Source organism: Mirounga leonina, unplaced genomic scaffold, assembly GCF_011800145.1.
Source record: "Mirounga leonina isolate KUSES-001 unplaced genomic scaffold, KU_Mleo_1.0 Mir_115, whole genome shotgun sequence".
NCBI classification, from domain to species: Eukaryota; Metazoa; Chordata; class Mammalia; order Carnivora; family Phocidae; genus Mirounga; species Mirounga leonina.
The window spans coordinates 74,441,042-74,455,422 of NW_023270268.1; the positions used below are offsets into that span (position 1 = coordinate 74,441,042).

Consider the following 14,381-nt stretch of genomic DNA (forward strand, 5'->3'; position numbering starts at 1 on the left):
GGCGGCGGCGGCGGAGCAGCGAGGGGCTGCGGCGGCGGCCTGATGGCGGGCGGCGGCGGGACCGGGCCGGGGGCCGAGGCCGCGGCCTGGGCGAGGGCCAGCCGCCGGGAGCCCTAAGGTGCCTCCCGCCCCTACTCCACCATGAACGTCGCGCTGCAGGAGCTGGGCGGCGGCGGCAACGTGAGTGGGGGCCCCGGGCTCCGGGAGAGGACTGCGTGGAGGGGTTGAGGCCGAGCGGGCAGGAGGCGTCGGCAGGGGCTCGGGCTGGCCGAGAAGGGGCTGCGTGCCGGAGGGGGCGCGGGTCGGGGGCGCCCCAGGCCGGAGAGCCCGGCAGGGGAGGGGGGTCCTCCCTGCGGACAGGAGGGGGCCCGCCCGGCCAGGCCAGGGGCACTGGGGCAGGGCAGTGGGCAAAGGGCCCTCTCTGCCTGACCTCGGTTGGCGCCCCCGACTGTCTGGCAGATGGTGGAATACAAACGGACCACGCTGCGGGAGGAAGACGTACCTGAGACCCCCGTAGAGGGCGGGGCCTCCCCGGACGCTGTGGAGGTGGGCAAGGGGGTTCCCCCTTTCTCGCCAGGCCCCAGCCCTGACGTGACGCCTGGCAGACCCAGGAGCTCTGGGCTGACCTGGAGGGTCACCTGCCCCCACCTCAGCTTCATCTCTGGCCTCTGCGCTAGAACTATGGTGAGGCGACTGTAAGCCATGACGTTGCACAAAGCGGGCTCAGGACTCAGCTCAGACCGCCTTGTGCCCCTGTGCCCAAAGTCAACCCCTTTAGCGTCTTTGCTCCATGGCTCTGGAAACTGCCTGTGTCTTCACCCTTTGGGAGGACTTCTGTGATCTTGGATTCCCACCAGCAGCTTGCTAGCTCACTGGCACCCTGTGTTCCCCAGGTGGGATTCCGGAAGAGGACAAGAGACTTCCTGGGCTCCCACACCCCACTGGAGCTGGTCTTAGCAGCTGTCTCTCTGCTGCTGGCTGCGCTGCTCCTGGGCTGCTTGGTGGCCCTGGGGGTCCAGTACCACAAAGGTAGGGTGGGCCCACACCTGTCACCAGCCCTCCTAGCTGTGGGGGTGGGGGTGTCCGGGGGCTCAAGGGCCACTAAGGTTTTTTCTGGTCAGGCCAGTCTTCCCCCAGCTTTTCTCTCTCCTCCCAACCTTCTTGTTGTCATGGCCCTTCCCAAAGCATTTGCCTTTCCCAGACTCACCGACAGTCCCCTACCCCCACCCCCACCATGTTCCCTGCCGCAGACCCATCCCATAGCACCTGCCTCACAGAGGCCTGCATTCGAGTGGCTGGAAAAATCCTGGAGTCTCTGGACCGTGGGGTGAGTCCCTGTGAGGACTTTTACCAGTTTTCCTGTGGAGGCTGGATTCAGAGAAATCCTCTGCCTGATGGGCGTTCTCGCTGGAACACCTTCAACAGCCTCTGGGACCAGAACCAGGCCATACTGAAGCACCTGCTTGGTGAGTGGGGCTGTCGGGGAGGCATTGTGCCAAGTAAAACTCACGCCTGGCACAGGGCTTTGCATTTAGGTACTCAATAAATGTCTGTGACTGAATGAATAAGTGGATGACTACAAACTCTCCTCGGGTGGGGGATGCAGAGAGCAGGGGTATCCTGAGAGGTGGAGATGGGTTTGAGGGGACAGACCTCTGAGTATATAAAGAAGGGACTGTCCTCTGCACTCTGTTTGGATCACTGCTGAGGTGTGGTAGGCACCAGGGAGTCTGTGGTGTTTAGAGATCTTTGAGGGTTTCCATGGACAGGGGAGAGGAAGTCACTCTTGGCTGTTTCAGACAGTCTTCCTGGGTCTACTTTAGGAGGACTACGCCTTCACAAGGCAAGGAGAAGGACCAAGCAAGGGCCCAGGACCCCTCTCAGCAGTTAGCATAGTTGCCAACTGGACCTGTGTCCTACCCCACAGAAAACACCACCTTCAACTCCAGCAGCGAAGCTGAGCGGAAGACACAGCGTTTCTACCTCTCCTGCCTGCAGGTGGAGCGCATCGAGGAACTGGGAGCCCAGCCACTGCGAGACCTCATTGACAAGGTAGGACCCCTGGGGGAGGCCAGGATAGGTCTTGGGAGAGGATGTGGCCCCAGAAAGCTTTGGGGGCCCCTGTGCTATAGTTTCCACTATGGTCTCTACTCAGATTGGTGGTTGGAACATTACGGGGCCCTGGGACGAGGACAACTTCATGGAAGTGCTGAAGGCAGTAGCAGGGACCTACAGGGCCACCCCCTTCTTCACTGTCTACGTCAGTGCCGACTCCAAGAGTTCTAACAGCAATGTTATCCAGGTACCAGTCTGGAGAAGGGTTGGGGGGAACTTAAGGACCATTTGCGGAGCCCAGACTCTCCTCCCCTATGACAGGCAGGCTGGGGTGGCTCCCCCCTGTACAAGAGACCAGGTGTGTGTTGGGGGAAGGCTCACTCCCGTGACTTGCTATTGCAGGTGGACCAATCTGGGCTCTTTCTCCCCTCTCGAGATTACTACCTAAACAGGACCGCCAATGAGAAAGTAAGAAGCATCCTCAGAACACCCAACCCCACCCCTCTATTGAGCTGGGCTGATGCTTGTTTACTTTTCCCTTTGCCCAGGGTCATAGTGGGCAAGGTGAGCCTGTCCTGTCACCTAGTGAGCCAACTACCCTTCCTTCCTTCTTTATCTCTTCACTCTTCCCTCATTTTCTCCCTCCCTCCCTCCCAGCCTTCCTTCTCACCCTTCTCTCTTTCCCTCCCTCCTTTTCTCCTTCCCTTCCATTCCTTCTCCCCTTCTTTCCTTCCTTCCCCTTATTCTTCTAGGACCACATTTTATAGGCCTCTGCCGTGTGGCAGGTGCAATGGGGGAATTCTGAGATGTCCCCCCAGAGCCACTGCCACACAAAGCTTGCAGTGTAGATGGCTTCATGGACCTAGACAGCTGAGAACGGGCTCAAAAGGGGGTCTCTAGGCTTTAGGAGAGAGTCAGGTAGTCAGAGGTTTCCTAATGAGATTGCATCTGAGCCGGGCCATGTAGAATATCTAAGAGTGGGTGAGGGCATGCTGGGTAATGAGAAGAGTTTAAACAAAGTCTTGAAGAAAGATAGAGCTAAGGCATGTTTGGACCATGAGAAGGGGTCCAGTCTGGCAAAATGTAGAGCTCCAAGCAGATGACAGGCTGGACAGGTGGGTAGGAACGAGTTGTGGAGGGGACCTGGAATCCTATACAATAAAACACTGAGTTTTATCATATAGGCCTCTGAGAGCTGCTGCATGCTCCAGAGCAGGAAGGGAGCAACCCAGTAAGTAGTGCTTGTAGATGCAAGAGAGGGAGCCTGGAGTGACAAGTAGATGTGACAAGTAGATGCAAGAGAGGGAGCCTGGAGATGAGTTAAGGCAGTAGTACTCTAGGCTCTGAGTCTGTAAGGGCCCAAATGTGGGAAGTGGCAGAGGGAATATTAGGAAGGGGAGGATGCAAGAGACATAACCAAGTGCAAATCATGAATTGCGGGTGACTGGGTGTTCAAAGAGAGGAGTAGGAGGAAGAGATAAAGACAGATGAGGCTAGAAGCCTGAGTGATGGTGGAATGGAGGAGTCCTTGGAGAACTAGGGGTGCCTGGAAGAAGAACCGGCTCAGAGCACAGTGGGGAAGAGGAGACAGTGTGACATCACAGGAAAAGGGCAGACTCTGGGTCAGACCTTGATTTAGATTCCAGCCCTGTGGCTTGGTGCAAGGTGAAGCGGTTTCTTCATCTGTAAAACGGGGATCATAGCATTTACCTCCTATGGTATCTATCTGGGAAAGGGGGTACACAAGCTTATGCAGACACTCAGGGAGTGGGAGCCACTCATTTTAGATGTGTGATTGTGAGCAGCCTGGGTACCATCTATCTGGGGAGGTCAGCAGGCAACTGTGGAAGCTGGGTGAAGTCCCGGAGAGAGGATGAGGCTGGAGGGAGCGGAGGGCTTGTGGGGCATCTCCTTAAAAATGTAGACAAAGGCTCGGAAGAAGTGAGAGGCAGGAGAAGATTACAGAGGGGAAAGAAGCAGATTCTTGCCTTTTAAGGGCAGTGGGAGGAAGAGAGCCAGCGAGGTAGGCTGCTGTGGAGTAACACTACCGGGAGACTCATTTGCCCTTTCTTTGGTTCTCAAACACTGAGCATTTCTCAGCCAGACCCTCCTCCAGGCATGTGGTAAACAAGACAGTGCCTTTGCCCTCTAAGTGGGGGAGAAGCCATGAAGCAGCTTGGTGTATCCTGTGCGCAGTTGCTGGGACTGTCACAGAGGGGCAGCACGGCATTCCCAGACTGTCACAGGGGACCAGCCTCGTCCAGGGATAAGGGCAGGCTGCCATGAAGGGAGAGGGTTCAGGCAAAGGGAAGAGCATATGCAAAGACTCTGAAGTGGGAGGGCATATAAGCCATTGATGGACCAGAGAGGGGAGTGGGGTGGGGGTGGGTGGGCCAAGTCCTTTGGGGCAGGGATGTAGATTCATATTATGCATGGACACCATGGATCAGATTTAGCATTTATCCCAAAAGAAATGGAAAAGGGGGGGCACAAACAGGTGTGTGGTTTAACATCACCTGAGTCAGGAGAGAATTTTGAGAATGCCGGAGAGAACCACATGGTTCAACAATTGGGAATTGGCGGGAGAAAGCTTCAGTTCAGCTCTGTGTGTTGCTGGTTGTCTCAGGCAGGAAGCCTGGGCCAGCATCTAAGGGAAGTTGCAGCATAAAAGGTTCACATAGGAGAAGAACTGAGGAGTAAAACAGGGTTCAGGAAAGTCTCAGTGTAAGTCTTCAGCTAAAGGCAGGGAGAAAAAGGGATAAGTGAGGTGGGTGGCGGCAGGGCACGGTCAGGATGACTGGTTGAGCCAACCAACCCCTCGGGAGCTGGGATGACCGGGACTGGCCCTCAAATCTCTTTCTCTGACACCTATCAGAGGGCAGCGAGGAAGAGGAGAGGTGGGAGAAAGAAATTTTGAAGTATAGGGAATGGATGTTAAGGGATCTGGAACTTTTCAATTGAGTAGAAGAGGAAATGGCTTTCGGCGATTAAGGGAGCCCAGGGTGGGGCTTGAGGGGCAGAGTGAGTAGTGGCCCCTGGGAGGAGGGCCCCAGGGAGCTGGTGCTGAGCAGTGCTGAGGGTCTGTTTGCGGATTCTCATCCCTTCATTCAACAAATATTTATCGAGCACCTACTATGTGCCAGATGCTATGTTAGAGCCGAAGGCTACGGTGGAGAACAGAGAAAAACAGCCCCTACCTCACCTGAGCTGGAGTGCCAGCAGGTGCTGAAGCAACAGGAGTTCACACGGGGCCCACGTAGAGCTGGGGCCATGGCCGGAACTGCCAGGCCTGAGCCACATGCGGACTCTGGCACCTGCTAGTTTGTGGTAGGAGTCAGGTCATGTAACCTTCTCAAGCGCATTTCCTCATCTGTAAAGTGGGACTTATACCCACTTGATGGAGTCGCTATGAGAGGGAAGAAAGATACATTACCTGTAGGGCCCCAGCAAAGTCTGATACATGTGTATACATGTGGTCATTAAGTATTTCTCTTCTGCACCTTTCTCCCACTTGGAGACTAGAAGGGAGCTGAGAAAGCAGCAAGGTTGAGGCCTGGCTGGATGGGAGATGGAAGGCCATTAAAGCTGCTATGGACCAAATTCCCTGTGGGGTCCACTCAGCTGTTAAGTGAAGGCATGTGGTCATCAATGTGCTGAAAAAAATAGAAGGGCCTTAAGAAATAAGAAGGCAGAGCAATGCGGGAAGCAGGTTCATCCACCGGACAAATACTTACGGGACACCTGTTCTGTGCTAGGCCCCGTTCTAGGCCCTAGGGGTGGAGGGGTGAATAAGCTGCTGTAACTTGCAACAGTGCTCTCCTGAACTTACCTTCTCTTTGGGGAAATAGATGATAAGTAAGTACACAAATAAATAAACAAGATCCTAGCAGATGGTGGTAAGCAGTATAACAGAAACAGAACAGGACTGTCCAAGAAAGCTTCTGAGAGGAGGGTCAGCAGAGGAGGTGGTAAGTAGAGGCAGGGGCCAGAACAGGCCCTCTCAGCCTTGGGCAGGACCTGTTGCTGGGCTCCCAGGATGACTCCAGGCCTTGCCAGGTCCTCACCGCCTACCTGGACTACATGGAGGACCTGGGGATGTTGCTGGGCGGGCGGCCCGCCTCCACACGGGAGCAGATGCGGCGGGTGCTAGAGCTGGAGGTGCAGCTGGCCAGCATCACAGTGCCCCAGGACCAGAGGCGGGATGAGGAGAAGATCTACCATAAGATGAGCATCGTGGAGCTGCAGGTGGGGCAGCCGGGGAGCAGAGTCAGCCGGCAGGGCCCAGCCCCTGGAGCAGACCTCCCCGCCCTCCTTCCTGCCGCCTTCCTGTGGCAGCCAGGCCTTTCCGCATTTGCTTGCTTTCCTGAGAGCTTCCCAGCCACTCTGTTACTATCCAGTTTAGGTCACCTCTCACTAGGCCATCCCCTGGTCCCCTTTCGTGTTGCCTAGGGAATGCACAGAGGGATCATGGTAGAAATCTATAACAGTTTGTACAAGATGTCCGCAAAACAATCAAAAGAAATTTGGAAGCATCTCCTGGAGGGTCCTTACTGTGCCAGGAACCAACCCTTCAGCTGGATGATGGAGAGGCTGGGTAAGGGGGTGGGGAGTTCTGAAGGAGAGACCGGTTATGTAGGGACCCTGGATGGTGTCAAGGGAGTTGGATTTTATCAACTGTTGTGAAAATATTTGAATGTGCCCTAGCTGAATATTATATAGGGTGGTTTTTCTTGTATAATAAGTGATGGGGCTCCCAGATTGAGGAGCACTTGGGCCTGGAAAAAGGTTTATTGCAGGAAGGGGCTACCAAGCAGCTACTAGATGTTGCCATGGCAGTGGGAAGTGTTCCCAGGCTCTGGCATATCAATGGGGGAGGGGTCTGCTGGCAGCCAGGAGGACAGGCAAGGAGGCTTGAGATTTTTTTTTTTTTTCTTTTTGGTTGTAGGCCCTGGCGCCCTCCATAGACTGGCTGGAGTTTCTGTCTTTCTTGCTGTCACCGCTGGAGCTGGGAGACTCTGAGCCCGTGGTGGTGTATGGGACGGATTATTTGCAGCAGGTGTCAGAGCTCATCAACCACACAGAGCCAAGGTTGGGAAGAGCCCAAAGTGTGGGAGGTGGGGCTCAAAGCTCCACGCAGGTCCATGCAGGGACTGGGCATGGGGTCTGACACAGCCAGACACAGAGCAGCATTTGACAAGGCCTTGGACCTTCCAGACATCGAAGAGAATGTCTGCAGGCCGTTCCCCTAGGCTGGGGCTTCAGGGGGCCCATTTACACTCTTTATTCCCACACCTTGCTCCAAGCTGACTTCTGCAGGCAGGTGTGTGGTCCCAGGGTGAGACAGAGGGATTCTGGGACAGCTCCTACATATGCCTCTCAGGACTTCTGTTGCCTGCACATTCGTGGAGCAGATTTGGGGTGGAAATGGTACCGCACCTGCCCTTTCCTTACGTTCTGGTCTGGATGCCAGCATCCTGAACAATTACCTGATTTGGAACCTGGTGCAGAAGACAACCTCGAGCCTGGACCACCGCTTTGAGTCTGCACAGGAGAAACTGCTGGAGACCCTCTATGGCACCAAGAAGGTGGGATTTCTGACTCTGCCCCACCTTCCAGTCCAGCCTAATGTGCCTGTGTGTCAGGCACCATGGCCTCATGGTAGAGTGTGGAGCATAGGCATAGGAATCAAGATGACCTGGGTTGCCATCCCAACGCCTTCATTTTTTGGCCTACGGGACCTTGGTTGGGCATGTCATCCGGTCTCTCCGTTTCCTGGTGTGTGAAATAGGAATAGCTTGCAGGGTTGTCTTGAGGACTGAGCTGATGTAAGTGAAGCGCCAGTGCATTGTATGCAGAGGCACTCAGCTTTGATGATGATGCCTAAGAAGAGGGATAAATGTAGTTCTTAGTTTCAAGATGCCCCATGAAGTGAGGGACATGGACGTGTAAACAAACACTGTATTTTAGGGTGATGAGGGCTCACATTGTGTGAAAGACCTTTGTGCTACAGAACAGAAGAAGGGATAGCACATCCTACCTGGGGGAGGGGGAGGCATCAGGACAGTCCTTTATGAAGAGGTGACATTTGAAGAATTAGTTCACCAAGGGAGCAAGGGAGAAGGGCATTCTAGGCAGAAAGAATAGCAGGTGCAAATTCCCAGAGGCCAGGAACATCATGGGCTTGCATGTGCTCTGTTATGAGCTTGGGAACAGGCCGACTTAGAGGCTGAGGGCGGTGAGGTCGGCCTGGGGCAGGCCATGAAGGGACCCGAATGCTTGGTAAGAAGTCAGGCCTTGATTCTTTCAGCAATGCGGAACCATGGGATGATTTTAAGCAGAATAACCCAGTTAGATTTATGTATTGGATGATCTTTCTGGCAGCTGAATGGAAGATGGAGGGGAGGGACATGGGAGGGGGATGAGTGGAGCCAGAGTGTCTAGTTAGGAGGTGACTGCAATCTTTGGGCCAGAGATGATAGTGTTGTAGGGCAGGGAAGTGGCAAAAGGGTGGATAGGGGAGAGGACCAAGAAGTCGGGGTCGTAGACACTGGTGATAGATTGAATGTAGGTGTAGGGAGCTGGAGGAAGCTGGTGACTTGCGGGTTTCTGGCATGGGGGACTGACTGGTTATAAGACTGGGATATGGAGCTGAGCAAAGAAACTTCTGGCCCCCGGTGGGCCCCTTAGACACTTAAGAGGAGGAGAGTACTGAGCGCAGAGTGGGCAGCACACATGTTCCTCCTGAGGTTTTGCTGCTGGAGTTGACACACTTTTCAGTTCTGCCCTTTGTTTTCCCTGGAGTCTGAGGGAGAGATGGCAGCACCCCAAGCCCAGGTTGCCATTGCTCAGAGCCGAGAGGGCTGGCTCCAGAGACAGAGAAGAGAAGGGCCCTCAGACTGGAGAACAGAGCCATCTCTGGGAGGCCTGGCTCTTTGTCCCTTACAGTCCTGCATGCCAAGGTGGCAGACCTGCATCTCCAACACAGACGATGCACTTGGCTTCGCTTTGGGCTCCCTCTTTGTGAAGGCCACGTTCGACCGGCAAAGCAAGGAAATTGTGAGTCTTCGAGGTTCTTCTAACTAGTGTTCTTGTGTTAGTTCAAATCCACTATTCATTCATGTGTGTACCTGGGGGGGGGGGGGGAGGGGGCAGGGACTGAATGGAAATTCATCAGTAAATGAACAGTAATTACTTTGGGTGGTAGGATTAGGAGGGGTTCTTTTTGTCTTTTAAAGTTCTCTGTGTTTTCCAAATGTTCTATAATGAGTATATGTTGCCTATAGAGTTAGGAAAATAATATTTATTTATTGGGAGATGATAATGAGCGTGCTTAAAGTATTATCTGCAAGGATGTTTCTTGCAGTGTGGTTTATAATAGGCGGAAATGAAAATAGCCGAAATGTCTAATCATAGGGACTGGAATAAAGATTATGGTTAGGGTGGATTATGAGGCAGCCTAAAACTCATGATATGTTGTTAAGTGAAAAAAAAAAGAGTAGTTTACAAGATACCAGGTCTCTGTGGATAGGTCTGTTGCCAGTGTAATGTTTCTACCATTGTATGTTGCACAACATAATTACATGTTATATATGTACATCAGGGCAGGGACAGACTCTCAATCTCAAAGTAGATAATCAAAATGTTAAAAGGAGTTATCTCTGAGTGATGGGATTATAAGTGGTCTGTTTCCTTCTTCGCCTCTTCTCAATTTCCCAAATTTTCTGCTATTAATGCCTTCTTCCATAATCAGATAAAAATCAACGCACTATATTAAATTATATTAATTCAACCAACTTATTGTCAGTTAAATTTTTTTATTAATTAGAGAAAAAGTCACCCGCCATCTCAGTATCTTCACAAATGGTGTTTCCTTCTCATCTTCCCAAGATGCTCAGCTTTACTTCGAGTCTGGGGGCCCTCCCACACACTCCCCTGGAAGGACAGGGATGGGGCACTGGGGTGGACTGGGGGGGCGGCGGGGGATAGAATGCATCAGTGCAGCGGGAGGCCAACTTATGCCCCCTTCCTTCTAGGCTGAGGGGATGATCAGCGAGATCCGGACCGCCTTTGAGGAGGCCCTGGGGCAGCTGGTTTGGATGGATGAGAAGACCCGCCAGGCAGCCAAGGAGAAAGTGAGCCATGGCCAGGGTTGGGGTGCCATCTTCAGGTGGAGATGGATGATACAGTTTTTTGGGGGGGAGCCTGGGGAGGGAAACCCTTAACCTGGTCTCTTCAGGCAGACGCTATCTATGATATGATTGGTTTCCCGGACTTCATCCTGGAGCCCAAAGAGCTGGATGATGTTTATGATGGGGTGAGTACCTGGGCTCACCAGTGCTGAACTTTATCCCTGAGGTGGTGGGAGGCAGGGCTCTATTCTCCATCAGTAATTGGGGCTCAAGCCCTGGAAGGGAAGGAGGTGCCTGTTGGTTCCTTTCAGAGGCAAGTGTGGGCAATGGACGCTGTTCACGTGCTGGCTCTGTGCCAGGCTGCAGGCTAGGCAGCAGTAGAATGCAGTGTTCACAAATCCTGGTTCTACTCCTACCTACCTGTGTAACCTGGGACAAGTTATATAATCTCTCTGGGCCTGAGTGTCTTCATTTGTAAAACGGGGATCCTATTGGCACCAACCTCATAGGGTTGTTGTGAGAAAAGAAGGAGGCAGGATGTAAAACAATAAAGCACCAGCAACATAAATACTCTTTTAAGTATTGGCACTTATTATTTCCTAAATATTTTACTCTTATTTTGCCGTTGAGGAAAACTGAGGCTCAGAGAGGTGCTAATTAGTAGCCAAACCGGGACTGTTCTCTTCTCCAACATGTTGTCTTGCTTGCTTTCTGCTTCCCGCCACTCCCATAGTATGAAGTCTCTGAAGATTCCTTCTTCCAGAACATGTTGAATTTGTACAATTTCTCTGCTAAGGTGATGGCTGACCAGCTCCGCAAGCCTCCCAGCCGGGACCAGTGAGAATGGGGGGCTGTAGACACTTGGGGCAGCAGGAGAGGTAGGGGAGAGTTCCAGGGCTGGGGAAGGGGGTGGCAAGACATCTCAAACCAGAAGCACAAGGTCTTTGCAGGAGGTAGGTCTTTGCAGGAGGTAGGTCAGGGCTGCTGGGCTGGGTGGGGCGTCAGGAGCCTCAGAAGCCTCAGCCTCTCCCTCTTGCTCTCCCAGGTGGAGCATGACCCCCCAGACAGTGAATGCCTACTACCTTCCAACCAAGAATGAAATCGTCTTCCCTGCCGGCATTCTGCAGGCCCCCTTCTACACCCGTAACCACCCCAAGTGTGTCTGAGGCAGGAGGGGCTGGGTGCTGGGGCCTGGGCCTGTGGAGAAGCCGGGCACAGGGCTGGAGGTGGGGTCCAGAAGTCCCCCCACCATGTCCTCATGCAGCATTCCTCACCCACCAGGGCCCTGAACTTTGGTGGCATCGGCGTGGTGATGGGCCATGAGTTGACACATGCCTTTGATGACCAAGGTAGAGGCCCCTGGAGTTAGTTGCCCCCTTCAGCTTAGAATTCCCAGTGTTTCTTGGAAGGCCTTGGAATATTGGGAGCAGGCCCCCCGGGAGCCTGGAGTCTGCTGGTGGAAGGCTTCTCTAGTCTCGGCGAGGCGCAAAGGTTAGTTCTCCTCAGGGCGCGAATATGACAAGGAAGGGAACCTGCGGCCCTGGTGGCAGAACGAGTCCCTGGCGGCCTTCCGGAACCACACGGCCTGCATGGAGGAACAGTACAGCCAGTACCAGGTCAACGGGGAGAGGCTCAACGGCCGCCAGACGCTGGGGGAGAACATCGCTGACAACGGGGGGCTTAAGGCTGCCTATAACGTGAGTGGCCTGGCCGGCCTCTGGTGGCTGAGGCCCACCTGCCCAGGGGGGCTGGGGGGGGCTGGGCAGTGGGTGGAGGTGGTGGGCAAGCCCTGACGGACTTGCCGCCCCTGTGCCTGACTCCAGGCTTACAAAGCGTGGCTGAGAAAGCACGGGGAGGAACAGCAGTTGCCAGCTGTGGGGCTCACCAATCACCAGCTCTTCTTTGTGGGATTTGCCCAGGTATTGCCCTCCTAGGAGATCTGGGGCCTGCCCCTCTCCCACTCCCTCCTGGGCATGTTGTTAGACGTCTGGGGCATGCAGGAAGCGGACTGGGAAATGGGGCTGAAGGTGGGGTGTGGAAGGTGGTCTGGGAAGGTCTGGTGCCCAGAGCTTCTCAGCGGGGGCTCATGAAGCATGCCAGGAGGCCCGAGGAAGGACAACTCTTCAGGAGGCTTTTGTAGATCCCAAAGGGGAGGGCTGCCCTGCTTGAGGGGCAGAGGGTAGGGTACAGGATTGATCCCCACCACATTCCTGTGAGGTGGCTTTGGAGGAGGCAACTAAAGCTTGCGGACAAAGTGGTCCATCCAGGGCTACCCAGGAATAAAGCAAGTGGCAGAGCAAGGACTCAGGTAGGGTCTCTTCAAGGCACTTTGCACTACTCCAGGCAGTCTCTGGGGGGCATGCTATTCCCCTCAGTTGCATCCATCCTCGGCAACCCAGTGTCCAGGGCAGCTTTGAAAGGCCTTCAAGGAATTTGAGAGGGAGGGCACGTTTCCCTCCCTCGCTGCTGAGAGCAAGGGGTTGTAGCTGAGAAGCTGGCCGTGTCCTGGAGGACTCTTGAGCGGAGGGGCTGGGGTAGTGGTGGTTTGTGTCCCCAGGAGGGCTCTGCTGCAGCCCAGTCTGTGGGCCCTACCTGCACTAGACACCATATGTCCCCATGTCTGTCCTGGCCCGCAGGTGTGGTGCTCAGTCCGCACACCCGAGAGCTCTCACGAGGGGCTGGTGACCGACCCCCACAGCCCTGCCCGCTTCCGCGTGCTGGGCACTCTCTCCAACTCCCGTGACTTCCTGCGGCACTTCGGCTGCCCCGTCGGCTCCCCCATGAACCCAGGGCAGCTGTGTGAGGTGTGGTAGACCTGGGGCTGGGGAGAAATAGCTCGCTGTTGCCAGGACCTGGGGCAGCTTGCCCAGCAAGGCTGTTTGCTCCAGGTTTAGAGAAGGCAAATGTGGTATGCCCTCCATACCACAGGGGACATGAGTCCCGGTCCTCCCTCAAACACCACATTGTGCCTCTGCTTTGGGGGTACCCCCTGCCTCCAGCAGAGCCCCACCATTCACTGTGACATCCTTCCATGTCACCCTGCCTGGAAGAGGCCTGGGGGGGAGGCAGGCATCAGCTCCCACGGAAAGGAGTCTGCCTCTTCTAGTCCTAAGATCACTTGACTTGGTGGCCTCGGGGCCTGCTGTGCCTGTCGCACTCGGACCACGCAGGGCCTGGGTGGTGTGCCTCCCATACTTCTCTCTGAGGCCCGCTCAGTGCCCACTTGGGAGTGGACCCAGCCACTTTCAGCTCCACTCTCAGGGGCTACCCCCCAACCCATGTTCCTTATGCTGCTTCTCCCAATACTGCTGCCAACCCTCACTGACAGACCAGCTGTGCTCAGCTCCTAGTGGAAGCCTGAGGGCCTTTACAAGCCCACCTGCTGCCTCCCAGTTTCCCTGGGCTCAGAGGGGAACTATGTATGGTGTGTATGTGAAGGGGATGCTGGTTCCTGTGTCTTGGGGCATAAGTCATAGGGGCTGTACTGGTCCTCCCTGGCCCAAGCAGAAAAGCAGATAGAGCAGGGAGAGAGAAGGACAGAGTTTATTTTTACAGGGAAGAGGGTGGGGAGGGAGGGGTCTTGGCCCTGTAGGACCCTATGCCAATAAATAGACACACCTCAGTCAGCCTGTCTCTTCCTTCAGTCCTGTTTTCGTTGACTCATTCACTCATTCCACCAATATTTATTGAGCACCTACTCTATGCCAGGCACTCTTCTAGATACTCATTTACTCAGTCAGCAGACACGGGACTGAGATGTGAAGCCTCAAGGAGACAGAGAAGGAGAGGCAGGATGGAAGAATGGAATGAAATTGAGTTGGCCTGGGTGGAGTACCTCCTTGTGGTCATATCCCCATCACTGGCTGATCTACAGCTGGAAGGATTTGCCTCTGCCCTCCACTGGTGCATGCAGCCAGGCCTAACACTGAGCCTGGCTAATAGTGGGCCAAGGTCAGCTTGGAAGAGGGGTGGCCCTTACCCTGCAACGGAGGGAAGCCCTGGCCAAGGCGGCCTGCCATTACCTGCGGCTCAGAGCACACGCCCCTGTTTCTGGCTGAGAAGACATGCATTTCCCCATGGCCTTGAATGCCCAGTACCCCTGAGAGTCACTTACCTCACCACACATACTCATCAAGGCCTACCAAGTGCCAGGCACAGAGACTGCAGGTCTGGCTGCCACCCTCCAGAGCAAGGGAG

General features: G+C 54.6%; 1 protein-coding gene across 3 annotated transcripts; it reads left to right on the forward strand.

Moving 5' to 3' along the window:
• The first annotated feature begins 141 nt into the window (after window positions 1-141).
• Window positions 142-13,418, forward strand: LOC118006894 (endothelin-converting enzyme 2). Of its 3 annotated transcripts, none has more exons than XM_034999712.1 (19): window positions 142-180; window positions 460-684; window positions 894-1,029; window positions 1,251-1,466; window positions 1,928-2,052; window positions 2,156-2,302; window positions 2,458-2,523; window positions 6,112-6,300; window positions 7,001-7,143; window positions 7,526-7,640; window positions 9,001-9,111; window positions 10,089-10,187; window positions 10,292-10,369; window positions 10,918-11,021; window positions 11,230-11,340; window positions 11,466-11,533; window positions 11,691-11,881; window positions 12,008-12,103; window positions 12,821-13,418. In XM_034999712.1, exons 1-19 carry the CDS (start codon window positions 142-144, stop codon window positions 12,995-12,997), a joined length of 2,436 nt encoding a protein of 811 aa, XP_034855603.1. In that variant the 3' UTR covers window positions 12,998-13,418. The 3 variants fall into 3 exon arrangements, with proteins under 3 accessions (XP_034855603.1, XP_034855604.1, XP_034855605.1); XM_034999713.1 differs by having other exon boundaries at window positions 460-546; XM_034999714.1 differs by lacking the exon at window positions 460-684.
• Window positions 13,419-14,381: the final 963 nt, after the last annotated feature.

What these genes read in the sequence shown, in the direction of transcription:
- LOC118006894 (XM_034999712.1), top strand. Translation starts at nt 142, where the DNA reads ATGAACGTCGCGCTGCAGGAGCTGGGCGGCGGCGGCAAC. An exon ending in TGGATGATGTTTATGATGGG is followed by an intron (nt 10,370 to 10,917) that starts GTGAGTACCTGG and finishes CCACTCCCATAG; the next exon opens with TATGAAGTCTCTGAAGATTC. An exon ending in ACATGCCTTTGATGACCAAG is followed by an intron (nt 11,534 to 11,690) that starts GTAGAGGCCCCT and finishes AGTTCTCCTCAG; the next exon opens with GGCGCGAATATGACAAGGAA.